The 15,902-nt window shown below is 35.6% G+C and overlaps 2 protein-coding genes across 2 annotated transcripts; one reads left to right on the top strand and one right to left on the bottom strand.

Annotated features, from left to right (window-relative positions):
• The first annotated feature begins 266 nt into the window (after positions 1-266).
• On the top strand, positions 267-1,337 carry OR4K14 (olfactory receptor family 4 subfamily K member 14). The gene has a single exon (XM_020900661.2). The coding sequence runs from the start codon at positions 267-269 to the stop codon at positions 1,335-1,337; it is 1,071 nt and encodes a 356-aa protein (XP_020756320.2).
• A 7,996-nt stretch (positions 1,338-9,333) lies between these two features.
• On the bottom strand, positions 9,334-10,275 carry LOC110141700 (olfactory receptor 4Q2). Its single transcript, XM_020900662.2, has one exon. The coding sequence runs from the start codon at positions 10,273-10,275 to the stop codon at positions 9,334-9,336; it is 942 nt and encodes a 313-aa protein (XP_020756321.2).
• Between the last annotated feature and the right edge of the window lie 5,627 nt (positions 10,276-15,902).

The raw sequence follows: 15,902 nt of genomic DNA, 5'->3' as shown, positions 1-15,902 counted from the left end.
CACAACTCTCATCTATGCTAGAGTCTCCCAGAATGTCTAACTGCCCCTAAGGAAACACTGAAGTCTGAAAAAGGTGAATAAATATGTTGGTAGGGAATTAATTTTAATCGTCTATATATCATATTTTATGTTGTCTCTTACAACTTAAAAATTAAATTTAGATCACACTTAGTTGATCACTTTAATGTGCCTGGGAAATGATAGGCCCTTTCACTTATATCTCTCTTCTTTGTGTAGATTCAGAACAAAATCTGAGACCAGTGATAATGGACCTGCAGAATTATTCCTTGGTGTCAGAATTTGTGTTGCATGGACTCTGCACTTCACAACATCTTCAAAAATTTTTCTTTGTATTCTTCTCTGAGCTCTATGTGCTCACTGTGCTGGGCAACCTTATCATTGTGGTCACTGTAATATCTGACCCCCAACTACACTCCTCCCCTATGTACTTCCTGCTGGGGAATCTCTCTTTCCTGGACATATGGCTGGCCTCATTTGCCACTCCCAAGATGATCAGGGACTTCCTTAGTGATCAAAAGCTCATCTCCTTCGGAGGGTGTATGGCTCAGATCTTCTTCTTGCACTTTGTTGGAGGGGCTGAGATGGTACTTCTTGTTACCATGGCCTATGACAGGTATGTGGCCATATGCAAGCCTTTGCATTACATGGCAGTGATGAGCCGGCGGACTTGCGTGGGCCTGGTGCTGGTTTCATGGGTCATTGGATTTGTGCACTCCATCAGTCAGGTAGCCTTTACTGTAAATTTACCTTACTGTGGCCCCAACGAGGTGGACAGCTTTTTCTGTGACCTTCCTCTCGTGATCAAGCTTGCTTGCCTGGACACCTATGTCTTGGATATACTTATGATCTCAGACAGCGGGTTGCTTTCCATGAGCTGTTTTCTTCTCCTGCTGATCTCCTACACTGTTATTCTCATCAATGTCCGACAGCGTGCAGCTGGTGGGGTATCCAAAGCACTCTCAACCTGTTCTGCACATATCATGGCAGTCACACTCTTCTTTGGGCCCTGCATTTTCATTTATGTGTGGCCTTTTAATAGGTTCTCTGTGGACAAGCTCCTCTCTGTGTTTTACACCATTTTTACTCCACTCTTGAACCCTCTTATCTACACACTGAGAAATAAGGAGATGAAAATATCTATGAAGAAACTGAGAAATCGACATGTGACTTCACTGAAGTCCAGCTTTCCAAAAAGTTATATGTTCTTATTCATTCAGAAGGTATCTTTCTTTAATATAATTCTGATCAAATATTTCATTCTGACATTACATTGGTATAATTTGTATTGTGCTACATTACAGAGAAATAGTTACTGATTTAAAAAAAAATACATACATAATTTTGTATGTGATATTATATGTAATTACTCATACAATATATGTTTACTCAGGGCTTCTCTAATGGTTTAGATGGTAAAGAATCCACCTGCAATGCAGGAGACACATGTTCTATCGCTGGGCTGGGAAGAGCCCATGGAGAAGGGAATGGCTACCCACTCCAGTATTCTTGCCTGGAAAATATCATGGACAGAGGAGCCTGGCAGGCTACAGTCCATGGGTTCACAGAGAACTGGACACAACTGAGCTACTAAACGGCATGCATGCATATGTTTACTCAATTCCACACATCCTCCTTGGAATGGACTCCACAAATTTTTTAAGCCAGATTTCTCTTAACAGTTTGTCTAACAAAATTGATTAAAAATGAATTTTTATTTCCTAATCATAGTCCAGAGGGGCTTCCCAGGTGGCACAGTGGTAAAGAATCTGCCTGCCAGTGCAGGAGATGCCAGAGACACGGGTTTGATCCTTGGGTGGGGAAAGATCCCCTGTAGAAGGAAATGGCAACCCGCTCAAGTATTCTTGCCTGGGAAAATCCCATGAACAGAGGATCCTGGTGGGCTACAGTCCATGGGGTTGCAAAGAGTCAAACATGACTGAGCACACACACACACACACACACACACACACACACACACAATTATAGGCCAACACAATAAGGGCTCTCAGTTCATAGATATTCAAGACATGAGATATTTGGCACAGAGAAGGTATCTTGAGAGTAAATAATACCATGTGAATCTTTGTCCTGGTTTTGAAACCCTGAGAGGAATACTTCACAATTTCAGGATCGTATGGCTTTAAAAAGTATATTATTTTTTTCTTTTGAATATGTATTATATTTAAACTTTTTTATTTAAAAACTGAATGCATGTTGGTGGTATTGAATTATAGAAGTCAATTTTAACATGAGAAAATCAATATTTCATGGCCATATTTCATGGTATAAACATAAACTTACTATATGATATTTACTGGATTATTTAATTAATAAATTTTTGCCTATGGTAGGTTTTTAATAAATATTGCATCTTACTGAGTTGATGCTATCCATTAAGGAGTCATCTATTAGGAAGTGTTTGTCAGAATAACACAGATTCAGATCTTATGCTGAATTTTGAATGTCTTTGGATCCTGAAAGACAACCATAAGCAATAATTAAGTTTGATATTAACTAAGTTAATGTTTAGAGGATTCAAGCAATTTTCTCATAAGTTGATTCAGAAACATCAAGCCAAAGGACAGAATTGGGTAATGCATGAATTATTTGAGTAACTGGATGAAACTTCCAGTAATTTTGGGCATTGCTGTCAATCAGGAGAAGCGTGCTCCTGGGTACCTCTGTTTTCCCTTCTGACTATAATCCTACACATGTGCCTAAACAGTGAAAGAACATAGAAGGAAAACAACTTCTTCCTTAGGCTATTTCCTCTATAGTCATCTTGCTTGCTATTTTGATAATACTGTGTTTCTATTTTATAAATTTGGACACAGTCAATTTTTATGACTATGCCCATATATGTGAACATTGTTGTTCATTTGCCCATTTGTGTACAATTCTTTGTGACCCCATGGACTGCAGCACGCCGGGTCTTCTTGTCTCTCACCATCTCTTGGAGTTTGCCCAAGTTCATGTTCACTGCATCAGTGAACACTGAAAAAAGCTTAAAAGGAAATCAATATCTGTTTGGGGATTAATTTCCTTGGTTTTCATTGACATAATACTGATTTTTTTATTCAGATTTTGGACATGGCTCTTTTCATCATCAAAGATATAGGTAATACTATTCATAGATTTATTTACTCAGTTCACAAATGTTTATCAAGCACCTTCCATATTTAAGATTCAATGCACTGCACTAGGAGTGAAGATAGGGTGTTTAAGAACACACATTTCCAGTTTAGTGGAATAAAGTTGGTTACACACACAATCAAAGCTTATTGTTAAATTAAAGTCATGATAGGAATAAACATGAGATGCTCTGAGAGCAAATGAGAGGGAAACCTAGTTCAGTTTTGATATTCAGAAAATATTTCCCTTATTTCAGCTTTTCTCTCTCCTAGGATTCTGGATTCTGTCATATTACTGCACACACATGTATGTACACACACACATTTCATTTAGTTTAGCATGACTCAGTCATATAGTAAGTGCCCAGATATATGCTAAATCCTTTGTTTCTTTTTATTTATAAAACTATCCAATGGCTATGTCCCATCTCTAACATCTGCTCAACTCTCCATGTTGCTTATGCCAGATCTGTGAATATGGATGTGGACCACTGTATTATCAGTCTAGGTTGAGAAATCCCTGCATTTAAGCTGTCTGGACATAAACATGGATACTTGATGTGTTAGTAAAACTAGTGTGAAAGGAGTCATCAGTGTCTGTTTTCCACAGACTCCAAACTTTTGCAGGAAATTCGCCACTGTCAATTAATAGGAACTCATACATTCCAAATAGAGGAACTTCTTTGAGTTTTAAGGGACCATTTATAAAACTTATTTTCCTATTCCGAGATAAGGTAAACTAAATACATAATGCAGTGTTTCTCAAAGCGTAATCTGAAAGCTGCTTATACTAAAAAATCACCTGGGATAATTTTTAAATGGAAATAATATGTGCTTCTTTTTTTAACTGTAAGCTGTCTCAGGTAATTGTAATTCACAACCATGACTGAGAACCACAGAACAATTGTTGACATTATCAATCTGCAGGAGTAGTTGCTATTAAGGTATGACTGGAAGGATTTTCTTGTGAGGGAAATCTCTACTAATGGACCAGAAGGTGTTCTCAGACGTATATCTCTGCAGCCCAGAAAAATCCTGACAGCAAAAAGCTGGGCAATTCTAGGACTCAATGTTTTTCCTCATAGGGACCGTTGTTGTCCTTCAATGCCTGGTGACCAGGATTCTGGGAACTATTGTTTTGTGTATTTTATGTTAAGTTACTTTAGAAGGAAAAGTAAATCCAGTCCTTATTATTCCATCTTAAGCAGAAGCAGAGAGCATGGTCTGTGTGATTAGTATAAATATTCTTTTCCTGAAAATAAAATGAGTGTAAGATTGTAGAGATGCTAGTAGAGGTGCTGGATGTCAAGAGTTTCATCATGAATATGTTGAAAAGGGAACAAGAAAACTCAAAAGTAAATTCACAATTTCATTCAATTATAACTGAAAGTATTGACTTTAAATAGTAGTGAGTGGTTCTCTTGCCAAATTCTGAGATATATCAACAGAATGATAATTTCTTTACATTCTGTCAAGTGAAATTTTGCATACATTAGGATAATAATATATTTTTCTTCTTCAATCTGCTCAATATAATATTACACTGAGAAATTCTGTAAAGTTGAACCATCTTTGGATAAATAATACTAGGATAAATTCTACTTGATAAAGGAACACAAATACAGCCTTAACTTGAGCTTGTAAAAGTGTTATCTTTTTTAATCTCTTTGAGTTCAATCCTTGGGTTGGGAAGATCACTTGGAGAAACGAACAGCTACCCACTCCAGTATTCTGGCCTGGAGAATTCCATGGACAGAGGAGCCTGGCAGGCTACAGTCCACGGGGTCACAAAGAGTCAGACATGGCGGAGCGACTTTCATTTTCACAATAATCAGTAAGATTTGTTTATAATTTGATTTCCTTTTTCTTTTTCATTTGGTATTGAATTTACAGGAGTCCTATAAATTAAGTTTGAGAACTTTTATTTTTCTGGAATACTTTTGCACAGGGGGAGAAATGTATTTTCCAGAAAATTTAGCAAAATCACCCATAAAGCTTTAACAGCCTGGTGTATTGAGAGAGGGATTAAGTGGGGGACAGTTGTGCTACCAAAATTCAGGTATTTTTTGCCTCATTTTTATTTTGATATTGCCAGATGTTTATTTTATTTTATTTTTTTGGAACATTGAATATGACATTTACTGTACACTTCTATGTATGACCTTTTTCAGGTTAAGAAAGTTCAATTTTATTCCAAGCTTGCTAAGACCTTTTATCATGAATGAATGCTAAATTCTGTCAAACTTGCCTTTAACTGTTTTTAGTAATGTAATTAAAAACTTTCTCCTTTAATCTGTTAATGTAGTGAATTATATTAATTAATTTCTACTATTAAACCAACTTTGTATTATTGGATAGACAATCTAGCTCACTAATTTTGAGCCTACTTCTGATGAAAGTATTTAAGGAGATAAAACTCATTCCAAAATTTACTTTAGTTTCTAACAAAAGTTTTGTTATAAATATTTTTGTTATCACTTATTTCTAAATACTTATAATTTTAATTATGATTTTTAAAAGCCAGATGTTTATTTTAATACTATTCAAATAAGTAACATTTTATTTATTATTTTTACCTTTTATAGATAAACATTTTTCCTGAAGAACTGCATACATTTAGAGGAGCATAGAAATAATAATTACATAGCTCAACAAAATTTCACAAAATGAACACACAGATTGAGGAACATAGCGTCAGAAGTTCCCTAGCTCACCCTTCCATTCTCCACCCACTAAGGATAACTACAGTCTTGACTTTTAATGGATACATTATTTTTTCTTTTCTTGAACTTATAGAATGAAATCACAGAGTATGCACTTGTGCTAAATTTATGTCATTGTAAAAAGCAATTTTGTCTCTTTGTTTCCAACATTTATGGTTTTTAATTTCTTTTTCTTGTTAAATTGCCTAGATAGGACGTCTAGCAACATATTATTTAAATGGTAATATTGGGACTCTATGGCGCACTTCATATCTCATGGGAAAGCTTTTTAAAAATTCAATGCTGATGTTTTCAGAAGATATTTATTGATATCCTCTCTAAGATTATATATATATATCAATAAATATCTACTGAAAACATCAGCATGTGATTTAAAAAAAAAAAAAGCTTTCCCATGAGATATCCTCTCTAAGATTGAAACTTCCTTGGTGGCTTAGCTGGTAAAGCCTCTGCCTAAAATGCAGGATCCTTCGGTCAGAAAGATCTCCTGGAGAAGGAAATGACAACCCACTCCAGTATTCTTGCCTGGAAAATCCCATGGACAGAGGAGCCTGGTAGACTACAGTCCATGGGGTCTCAAAGAGTCGGACACGACTGAGACACTTCACCTTCACCTTCTCTAAGATTAAAGAGTTTCCTGCTATTTTTGAATGAGTGATGAATTTCATCAAGTACACTTTCCATAATTATGAACTAAATATATAACTGTTTTATTTTCTATTTAATCTTTTTGATTTTGGTGCTTTACATATAGTGTCATTTTAGTACTTTTAATCACATTTTCAATTTTTGTATTGTCAGTGTATAGAAATACAATGGACTTCTTAAAACTTCTTATTTTAAAATAAGATATACAGGTATTGCAAAAATGGTGGTGTGGTAGTGACAGGAGAAGCAGTAAACATCATCAAAGAGTAGTATTAAGGATGTGTTATTGAGACAGTTGCTTTCTTGAGAATTCTAGAGAGCTTTATTTGTACTTCTATTTAAACATGCAATCTCATATATCCTGTAGAATTTATAGGTATATGTTTGCTCCCCATCCCAGTCCCCCCTCCCACCTCCCTCTCCACTACTGTAATGATGTAAAGTAATTAGCCTCCAACTAATAAAAATTTAAAAAAAAAAAAAAAGAATTTATAGGTATATGTTTCTTTATATTTTATATTTTCTAAAAATACTGATTTTATTTTATGTACTTTTTATCTTCTCCTCCTATTACAAAATGTTGAACCACTTTTAAAATTCCTAAGTATCACTTTTTCCCATATATTATTGATTAGTAGAAAATGTCTAGGAGCAAGAGAGATCCTCTCTCTTAATCTCTAGAGAAATATAAATTGTATAATGTCTTTATGATGAATTGCCTCAATCCTGCTGAATTTTAACCCTCAGCTATCTCCTCTGTTAGTAGTACTGTTATTAAGCAATAAAAACTAAAAGACTGAAAAATAATTCAACTATAGTCATTTACAGTCATTATAAATAGTCATTTTTCTATGGATTAAGTCACATGCTTTCTGGTTATTTATATTATGAATCAGGTTTCCTAATTATCTGCTCAGTATTGAGGTATCTATCTGGTCTTCATTGACAACAGGTGGTGAATCTATAAATGTTTTTATATATGTTTTAAGAACTAAAGCAATTTTGATCTGTTCTTGCTCTGTCATATCTCTCAAAATGTTTCCTATATCTCAGTGAAAAATTTGCAAATTCTCTTTCCAAGTATGGGGAAAAAAACCTCAGCTTTGAAATATCTCTTCCCCAATCATTCAACATATTTTTATTGAGCCTTTAATTCATTTTATTTTGGACATTTACAAAGTAAGTGTTGGGAATACGGAGGACGTCCCTGATGGCTCAGCAGTAGATTCCACCTGCAATGCAGGAGACGCGGTTTCAATCCCTGGGTCAGGAAGATTCCTTGGAGAAGGAAATGGCAACCAACTCCAGTATTCTTGCCTAGAGAATTCAATGTCAGTGGAGCCTGGAGGGCTATAGGCCATGGGGTTGAAAAAGAGTCAGACATGACTTGGCAACTAAACAATAATAACAATTGCTAAGAGAACACTTTAGTGGAGGTTCAAACACTCACTTGGAGTTTTGCTGCATCTGTTCTGCACATTCACCAGCTCTGGCTACGGGCCCATGTGAGTCTTCATCTCTCATAGGAAAGAGCTAAATCTGACTCTGACTCGGAAATGTATAGATAATAAAGACAAAACCTCAGTATCTAATGAATTAACCAAATATTCTTGGCTTCTGTCTCTGTCACGCAAATTAGTTGCTACAATTGCTTCTATAATCCACTGACATAAAAACCCTAAAAAGTGGAGGCTTCATTTGTATTTCACATTTATGTTAAATTTGTGTCTAGTTCGTTCTAAACTTGAATGTCATTTTAATTTTCCAATCTTCGCTTATAGACAAAAAACAAACCTATGAGTTAGTTTTAATATAACTTTAAGGATAACCAATGTATTGATGAAAATAGTGGCAGTAATATAAACTGCGCCCAATAATTGATGAAGTTGATAATGTCGTGACTTACTTCTGTACACTTTCTAGCATTCTCCACAAACCAGTTACAGCAGGTTACACTGTTGTTTCATTAAGGCAAATCAACAAATTTAGAATTTCACCATCTTTTCTTTTGAAAAAGTATCAACTTCAATGAGTAAATAATAGTGAGACCCTGTTATGAGCCAGGCACAAATCTGTATTCATATCTATCATCATTTTTAGCTCTCACAAAGAACAGGAAAATAGGCATCAATACATACATGCTACAGATAGGGACCTTACTTGTAATTCGAAGAGAGGTATTTGAACACACACTATTAGGCAATTGCTGCCTCAATTACACTACTAGATGGTAATTAATAGTGTGGTGAAGTGATGAAGCAGACTAATATATCCCACTAGCTTGTTGTTGTACAGTCATATAAATCTGATTCACTCTGGCTCATCTAATTGATATTCCTTTTTTTGTGAGAAGAAACCTTTTTTTTTTGAGTATAAATTCATTACTTAATTCATTGCAGACTTTTAGTTGGAGTAAGTTAGAACTGAGACAAAGACAAAACCTGTGGCAAGGTGGAGAAGAAATTGATGAGAATTTAGAAAGGGTAGATTGTACCTGTATGTAATAGCAAGCTGAATATGCAAAATGTATATAATAAAATTTGATTAGATAAGTGGATAGAATGGAAGAGCATAAATTGATAGGAAACAGAAACCAGATTTTCTTTAGGGACGAAAAGGAAGCAGAAAATAGAACAATTCAGTATGAAAGGAGTTTTTCTGGGTTTAATTTTGTTATAAAGCCATAAATAGGAATATTATGATTTAATGGAAGAAAACCAAACAACTAAGCTACCATCTCCTAACACGTTCTTGCCAAAGCACTTATTCTAACCCAAGATTTTTTGCTTGCAAAAACTCACTTCATCTTCTTATGTCTCCTGCTTTTTCCAAGTAAGTCCACTTCTATCCCACAGCTTTCTCATGGCTGACTTGACCTCTTTGTTCCGAAGTGTATAGATGAGGGGGTTCAGCATGGGAGTAATAACATTGTAGAGTACAGACACCATCTTGTCCACAGAAAAAGTGGAGAATGGACGAGCATAGATGAAAATACAGGGTCCAAAAAAGAGTGTTACCACCATCAGGTGAGAGCCACAGGTTGAGAGTGCCTTTTGCCTTCCTTCCTTGGAGCGAATCTTGACTAGGATAGTGGCATATGAAGAAACCAACACTACAAAGGAGCTCGTAGAAATCAACCCACTATTAGATACCATTAGCAATTCAATGACAAAAGTGTCTGCACAGGCAAGTTTGATGACAGGGGGAACATCACAAAAGAAGTTGTCCACCTGATTTGGCCCACAAAAGGGCAGACGGACAGTGAGAATTGTCTGAACGGTAGAGTGTACAAATCCTCCCATCCAGGAGGCAGCTACCAACACACAGCATAATCCTCGACTCATGATGGTGGTATAGTGCAGGGGGCGACAAATTGCAGCATAGCGATCATAGGCCATCACTGTGAGCAGGAACATCTCTGCTGCCCCTACAACATGCAGGAAGAAGAGCTGCACAATGCATTGGTCATAGGGAATGAGCTTTTCATTATCAAGAAAGTCGGCCAGAAGCTTAGGGGTAGTTACTGTTGAATAACATAGATCGAGGAAAGAGAGGTTGCCAAGAAGGAAATACATGGGTGATGAATTCAGATGGTTATCATAGACTACTGTGATCATGATAAGGACATTTCCTACCCAAGTGGACACATAGAGGAGAAGAAATAGTACAAAGAGTCCTGTTTCAATAGATTGTGTCTGTGAGAAACCTGCCAGGATAAATTCTCTCACTACCTTTGTTTGGTTTTCATCCATTTGATCTGGTTTCACCTGGATCAAAAAATTAAACAATGGGGCATTAGTAATGTTAAAAATGGATAAGATATTTCACACAAAATGTAAGAACCTTATTTCAAAAGTGAACTTTAACTCTGGGATGCATCTTGATTGGTTAACTGGAAGAAATTATTTTTCCTTAGATGATATGTATACATTTTTCCCAACAACTCTAGCTTTGAGATACTGATGAAGTAGCCAACATTTCTGAGGAAAGTCACCAGTACTGGACTTTTAACTTCCACTTGATGCATCTCTATCTTCCATCAGTCAGCATTTTCCTTCCCCTATTTTACATTGTCTCAAGGCAATATTACACTTCACTAAGATATTAACATTTTTTAAAAATTATAACCTTTAGAAAAAATAAAACCAGAAGCTAGAATTTAAAATTCCAGCGTACAAGCATTAGAGTCTATAAAGGTTTTATCTGAGATAAGAAATCATCACACTTTAGATGGTTGCTGCTGCTGCTAAGTCGCTTCAGTTGTGCCTGACTCTGTGCGACATATAGATGGCAGCCCACCAGGCTCCCCGTCCCTGGGATTCTCCAGGCAAAACACTGTAGTGGGTTGTCATTTCCTTCTCCAATGCACAAAAGTGAAAAGTGAAAGTGAAGTCGCTCAGTCATGTCCGACTCGTAGCGACCCCATGGACTGCAGCCTACTAGGCTCCTCTGTCCATGGGGTTTTCCAGGCAAGATTCTGGAGTGGGGTGCCACTGCCTTTAGATGGTTAGGCTACTATAATAACTGTGTGGCCTTTTCTATGAAGATAACTCTTGAGGCTCCACCCTGTAAAAATGGCTAGAGGGAAGTTTATTTGCCACTTTGGTCTTATTGCTAGCTCATTACCTAAGTAATGATACTTACCTAAGTTTGCTGAAAATTAGAGATACCAAGGGAACATTTCATGCAAAAGTGGGCTCAATAAAGGACAGAAATGTTATGGACCTAACAGAAGCAGAAGATATTAAGAAGAGGTGGCAAGAATACACAGAAGAACTGTACAAAAAAGATCTTCATGACCCAGATAATCACAATGGTGTGATCACTCACCTAAAGCCAGACATCCTGGACTGTGAAGTCAAGTGGGCCTTAGAAAGCATCACTACAAACAAAGCTAGTGAAAGTGATGGAATTCCAGTTGAGCTATTTCAAATCCTGAAAGATGATGCTGTGAAAGTGCTGCACTCAGTATGCCAGCAGTGGCATAAATAATAAATACTCAGCAGTGGCCGCAGGACTCGAAATGGTCCATTTTCATTCCAATCCCTAAGAAAGGCAATCCCAAAGAATGTTCAAACTACCGCACAATTGCACTCATCTCACATGCTAGTAAAGTAATGCTCAAAATTCTCCAAGCCAGGCTTCAGCAATACGTGAACCGAGAACTTCCGGATGTTCAAGTTGGCTTTAGAAAAGGCAGAGGAACCAGAGATCAAATTGCTAATATCCGCTGGATCATCGAAAAAGCAAGAGAGTTCCAGAAAAACATCTATTTCTGCTTTATTGACTACGCCAAAGCCTTTGTGTGGATCACAATAAACTGTGGAAAATTCTGAATGAGATGGGAATACCAGACTACCTGACCTGCCTTTTGAGAAACCTATATGCAGGTCAGGAAGCAACAGTTAGAACTGGACATGGAACAACAGACTGCTTCCAAATGAGAAAAGGAGTATGTCAAGGCTGTATATTGTCACTCTGCTTATTTAACTTATAGGCAGAGTATATCATGAGAAACACTGGGTGGGAAGAAGCACAAGCTGGCATCAAGATTGCCGGGAGAAATATCTATAACCTCAGATATGCAGATGACACCACCCTTATGGCAGAAAGTGAAGAAGAACCAAAGAGCCTCTTGATGAAAGTGAAAGAGGAGAGTGAAAAAGTTGGCTTAGAGCTCAACATTCAGAAAACTAAGATCATGGCATCTGGTCCCATCACTTCATGGGAAATAGATGGGGAGACAGTGGAAACAGTGTCAGACTTTATTTTTTGGGGCCCCAAAATCACTGCAGATAGTGATTGCAGCCATGAAATTAAAAGACGCTTACTCCTTGGAAGGAAAGTTGTGACCAATCTAGATAGCATATTAAAAAACAGAGACATTACTTTGCCAACAAAGGTCCTTCTGGTTAAGGCTATGGTTTTTCCAGTGGTCATGTATGGATGTGAGAGTTGGACTGTGAAGAAAGCTGAGTGCTGAAAAATTGATGCTTTTGAACTATGGTGTTGGAGAAGACTCTTAAGAGTCCCTTGGACTGCAAGGAGATCCAACCAGTCCATTCTAAAGATCAGTCCTGGGTGTTCATTGGAAGGATTGATGCTGAGGCTGAAACTCTGGTACTTTGGCCACCTCATGTGAAGAGTTGACTCATTGGAAAAGACCCTGATGCTGGGAGGGGCTGGGGGCAGGAGGAGAAGGGGACGACAGAGGATGAGATGGCTGGATGGCATCACCGACTCGATGGGCATGAGTTTGAGTAAACTCCGGGGGTTGGTGATGGACAGGGAGGCCTGGCGTGCTGCGCTTCCAGGGGTTGCAAAGAGTCAGACACGACTGAGTGACTGAACTGAACTGAAGTTTGCTGAATGTCTGTCCTACATATTATTGTTATAATACACTTCCATCCAGCTTATTATTATCTATAATGACATTTCCCATCTTAAGTCATAGCTGTGGACATGCGGGCACACAGTATACTTTTATTGATCTAAATATAATCATATAATGGTTATTCATACATTCAAGTTACTCCCTGTTTGACTCCTATCAAATTGAGCACAAAGAAATGATTTCTCTTATACGAAAGAATTAGCAGTCCAGGGAGTGTGTTTGTGTATTTCATCCATTCATACGAGCAAGAGCTAGAAGGTGCTACTGCATGAAATGAAATGGGTTATAGTATATTGAGGACTGTGGCTACACATGATAGCTGCTATTGACTCAAAGTCTACAGTGCTACCACACACATAGCGATGTTTTGAGGAATTAAGACACAATAATTTCAAGTTTAAATATCAGTGAATATTCTTTATATTTTATCATCATAGTTCATGCCCCATTTGAATCTATGAACTGAATATCTTCATTTAGGCATTTAACAAGAATGCAAGTTTTGAAAAAGTTAATTTTAAACCAAATAAAAGTTATAGAAAACAGTAAAAATGTATATACTTCTCAATTAAAGAAATTATATGAAAAAAAGAAAAAATAAATTATATGAATAGAAATATTGTTATTTATATGCTAACAATTAAAATTATCAAGGAATAATATGAAGAAAATCTCCCAAATTTAAGTATCATTTTATTAAATGATTGCAAAAAAATTTATTAACCTGAGAAAATGGCAAACTAATAAAGATAAATAAAACAACACATAAAAACATACTTAAAACATGAAAAAGATTTACATACACAGAAAAGTTAAGCTATATAAACAGCTATACTAAAGGAAAAGACAACAAAATATAAATATTTACTTGGACATATTTACTTGGACATAAAATATAAATATTTTATAAATAAATATTTACTTGGACATAAAAAATTTTCTTTTTACTTATTGATAGTTTTAAATTTTCTATAATAAGCTCAATTATACTTTTGATTAATATATAACTCTCTGTGAATTTGTGCAGTTATAATTACCCACACAGCTTTTTTCTTTTCATTTATTTTTATTAGTTGGAGGCTAATTACTTTACAATATTGTAGTGGTTTTTGTCATACATTGATATGAATCAGCCATGGATTTACATGTGTTCCCCATCCCGATCCCCCCTCCCACTTCCCTCTCCACCCGATTCCTCTAGGTCTTCCCAGTGCACCAGGCACAAGCACTTGTCTCATGCATCCAGCCCACACAGCTTTTTTGATTGTAAGACTCTTACTTTATATTAAAAAACTGAATATTTGGATTTTGTCCTTTATTTGCAACTTAATTGTTGCTTATTTTAGTTACTAAATTTCAGATTAAAAATCCCCTTAGTTATAATCCATGTTACTTTTTTACAGAGCAATTATTGCTGTCTAGGTATAACATAAAAGACCTCAGATTTATTAAAAGCAGGGTTTTAATGATAAATATGTTTTTCAAAAAATATTTCACTATTTAATTTTTCATGCTTAAACATTTTTATAATTATGAAAATAATGAACATTTATTGCTTAAATTTATAAACATGAAAAACATGAGGAAAATAATTTTCCTAATACCAAGAAGCAAACATGATTAACTTTAGTGAGTCATATATTCTTGAAAGCTTTCTAAAATGTATTTTTTGATTTATATACTTGATATTACATATACAATATGATCTACTACTAAAAAATTCTGCAATTTCCATTAAACAATGATCTTGCAAATGGGTATAAATAACAGGAACATGAAGTAAAGCTTTCAACATAATAGAGTTTAAGTCTAATTATATACCTTCTGCATATAAAGTGTAGACTCTCAGGTCTTGTGGTCACAGAAGCCTGGCACATTAACACTACAGAGCCATCCTAAATACTATAGATGTAGGAAAATAAATAAATAAAGTGGAACCCCCAGGTTACACTGGCCATTATTAGGAAATTTTGGCGTTCAGGGATTTAGGGATTCAGGTACTCATAATCAAATCACAATGGGAATTATTAAAATTTTTAAATCACAATCTCTTGCCAGAAATTACCAAACACAAAAAATATGTGTATTTTAGGGTAATAGTGGGATGCAGGGGTAAATGGAAATGGATAGGAAAAAAAAAAAAAAGAGGAAAAAAGATTCTTTTTTGTAATATATCTGCTGGATGATAGTTCCAGTATGTCAGTTGGGTTATTTAAAATTTCTAAATTTAAAATTATTCATTTTAGTGCTGTTTGTGTAAGTTATGAAATAATAAATTATAGGCATGTCCATTAATTAAATATTTATTTCATCATAGCAGACCTATTTTTAAAATGTTATGTAATTGAGAGATAAATGTTCCCAGGACTGAGGTTAATAAGAAAGACAATGAAACACTAGGAAAAGTTTGGTTCCAAGTGCCTTGCCAAAAACAGTAAACCTTTTCACCACTTTCTCTATTTGGAGTGCCTTCTCTAGTCAGGATTCCCACTTTACATTTTATATTGTTTTATTTTTCTAAATTATAGAAATATGTAAATAAGAATAAAATCTCACCCTTTCTTTCACTGTCACATCCATACCACGAGGCGAAAGAAGAGAGAGGGGTGACTAGAGAGAAAAGGAGAAGAAGGAACAGAAAGAGAGAGAAAGATTGATTTATGGATATACTTTCATATACTGTATGCAACGCTAATTCTTTTTTAAATAATACATAATATTTTTAAAATAGCTCTGCTATAATGAAATAAATATTCACTAATTGACATACATAGCATTTATTATTTTATAACTTCTGCAAACAGCACTACAATGAATAATTTTAAATTTTGAATTTTGCTCATAGTTATTTAGGTATTTATTGGGTATTTGGAAGGGATACAGCGCTGAGAGTGAAATTTCTGAGAAGAATGTTGACAGACTGTTTTTTTCTCCTGTGAACAATATACATGGTGCTATTTTGCACGCTTTCTAACACTGGATATC

This window comes from Odocoileus virginianus, chromosome 6 (assembly GCF_023699985.2).
Source record: "Odocoileus virginianus isolate 20LAN1187 ecotype Illinois chromosome 6, Ovbor_1.2, whole genome shotgun sequence".
NCBI classification, from domain to species: Eukaryota; Metazoa; Chordata; class Mammalia; order Artiodactyla; family Cervidae; genus Odocoileus; species Odocoileus virginianus.
Note: the sequence above shows the minus strand (reverse complement) of the source record. Positions and strands in the feature narration are given on the sequence as shown.

Excerpts from the sequence above, each read along its gene's own strand:
- OR4K14 (XM_020900661.2), top strand. The coding sequence starts at position 267 with ATGGACCTGCAGAATTATTCCTTGGTGTCAGAATTTGTGTTGCATGGA.
- LOC110141700 (XM_020900662.2), bottom strand. The coding sequence starts at position 10,275 with ATGGATGAAAACCAAACAAAGGTAGTGAGAGAATTTATCCTGGCAGGT.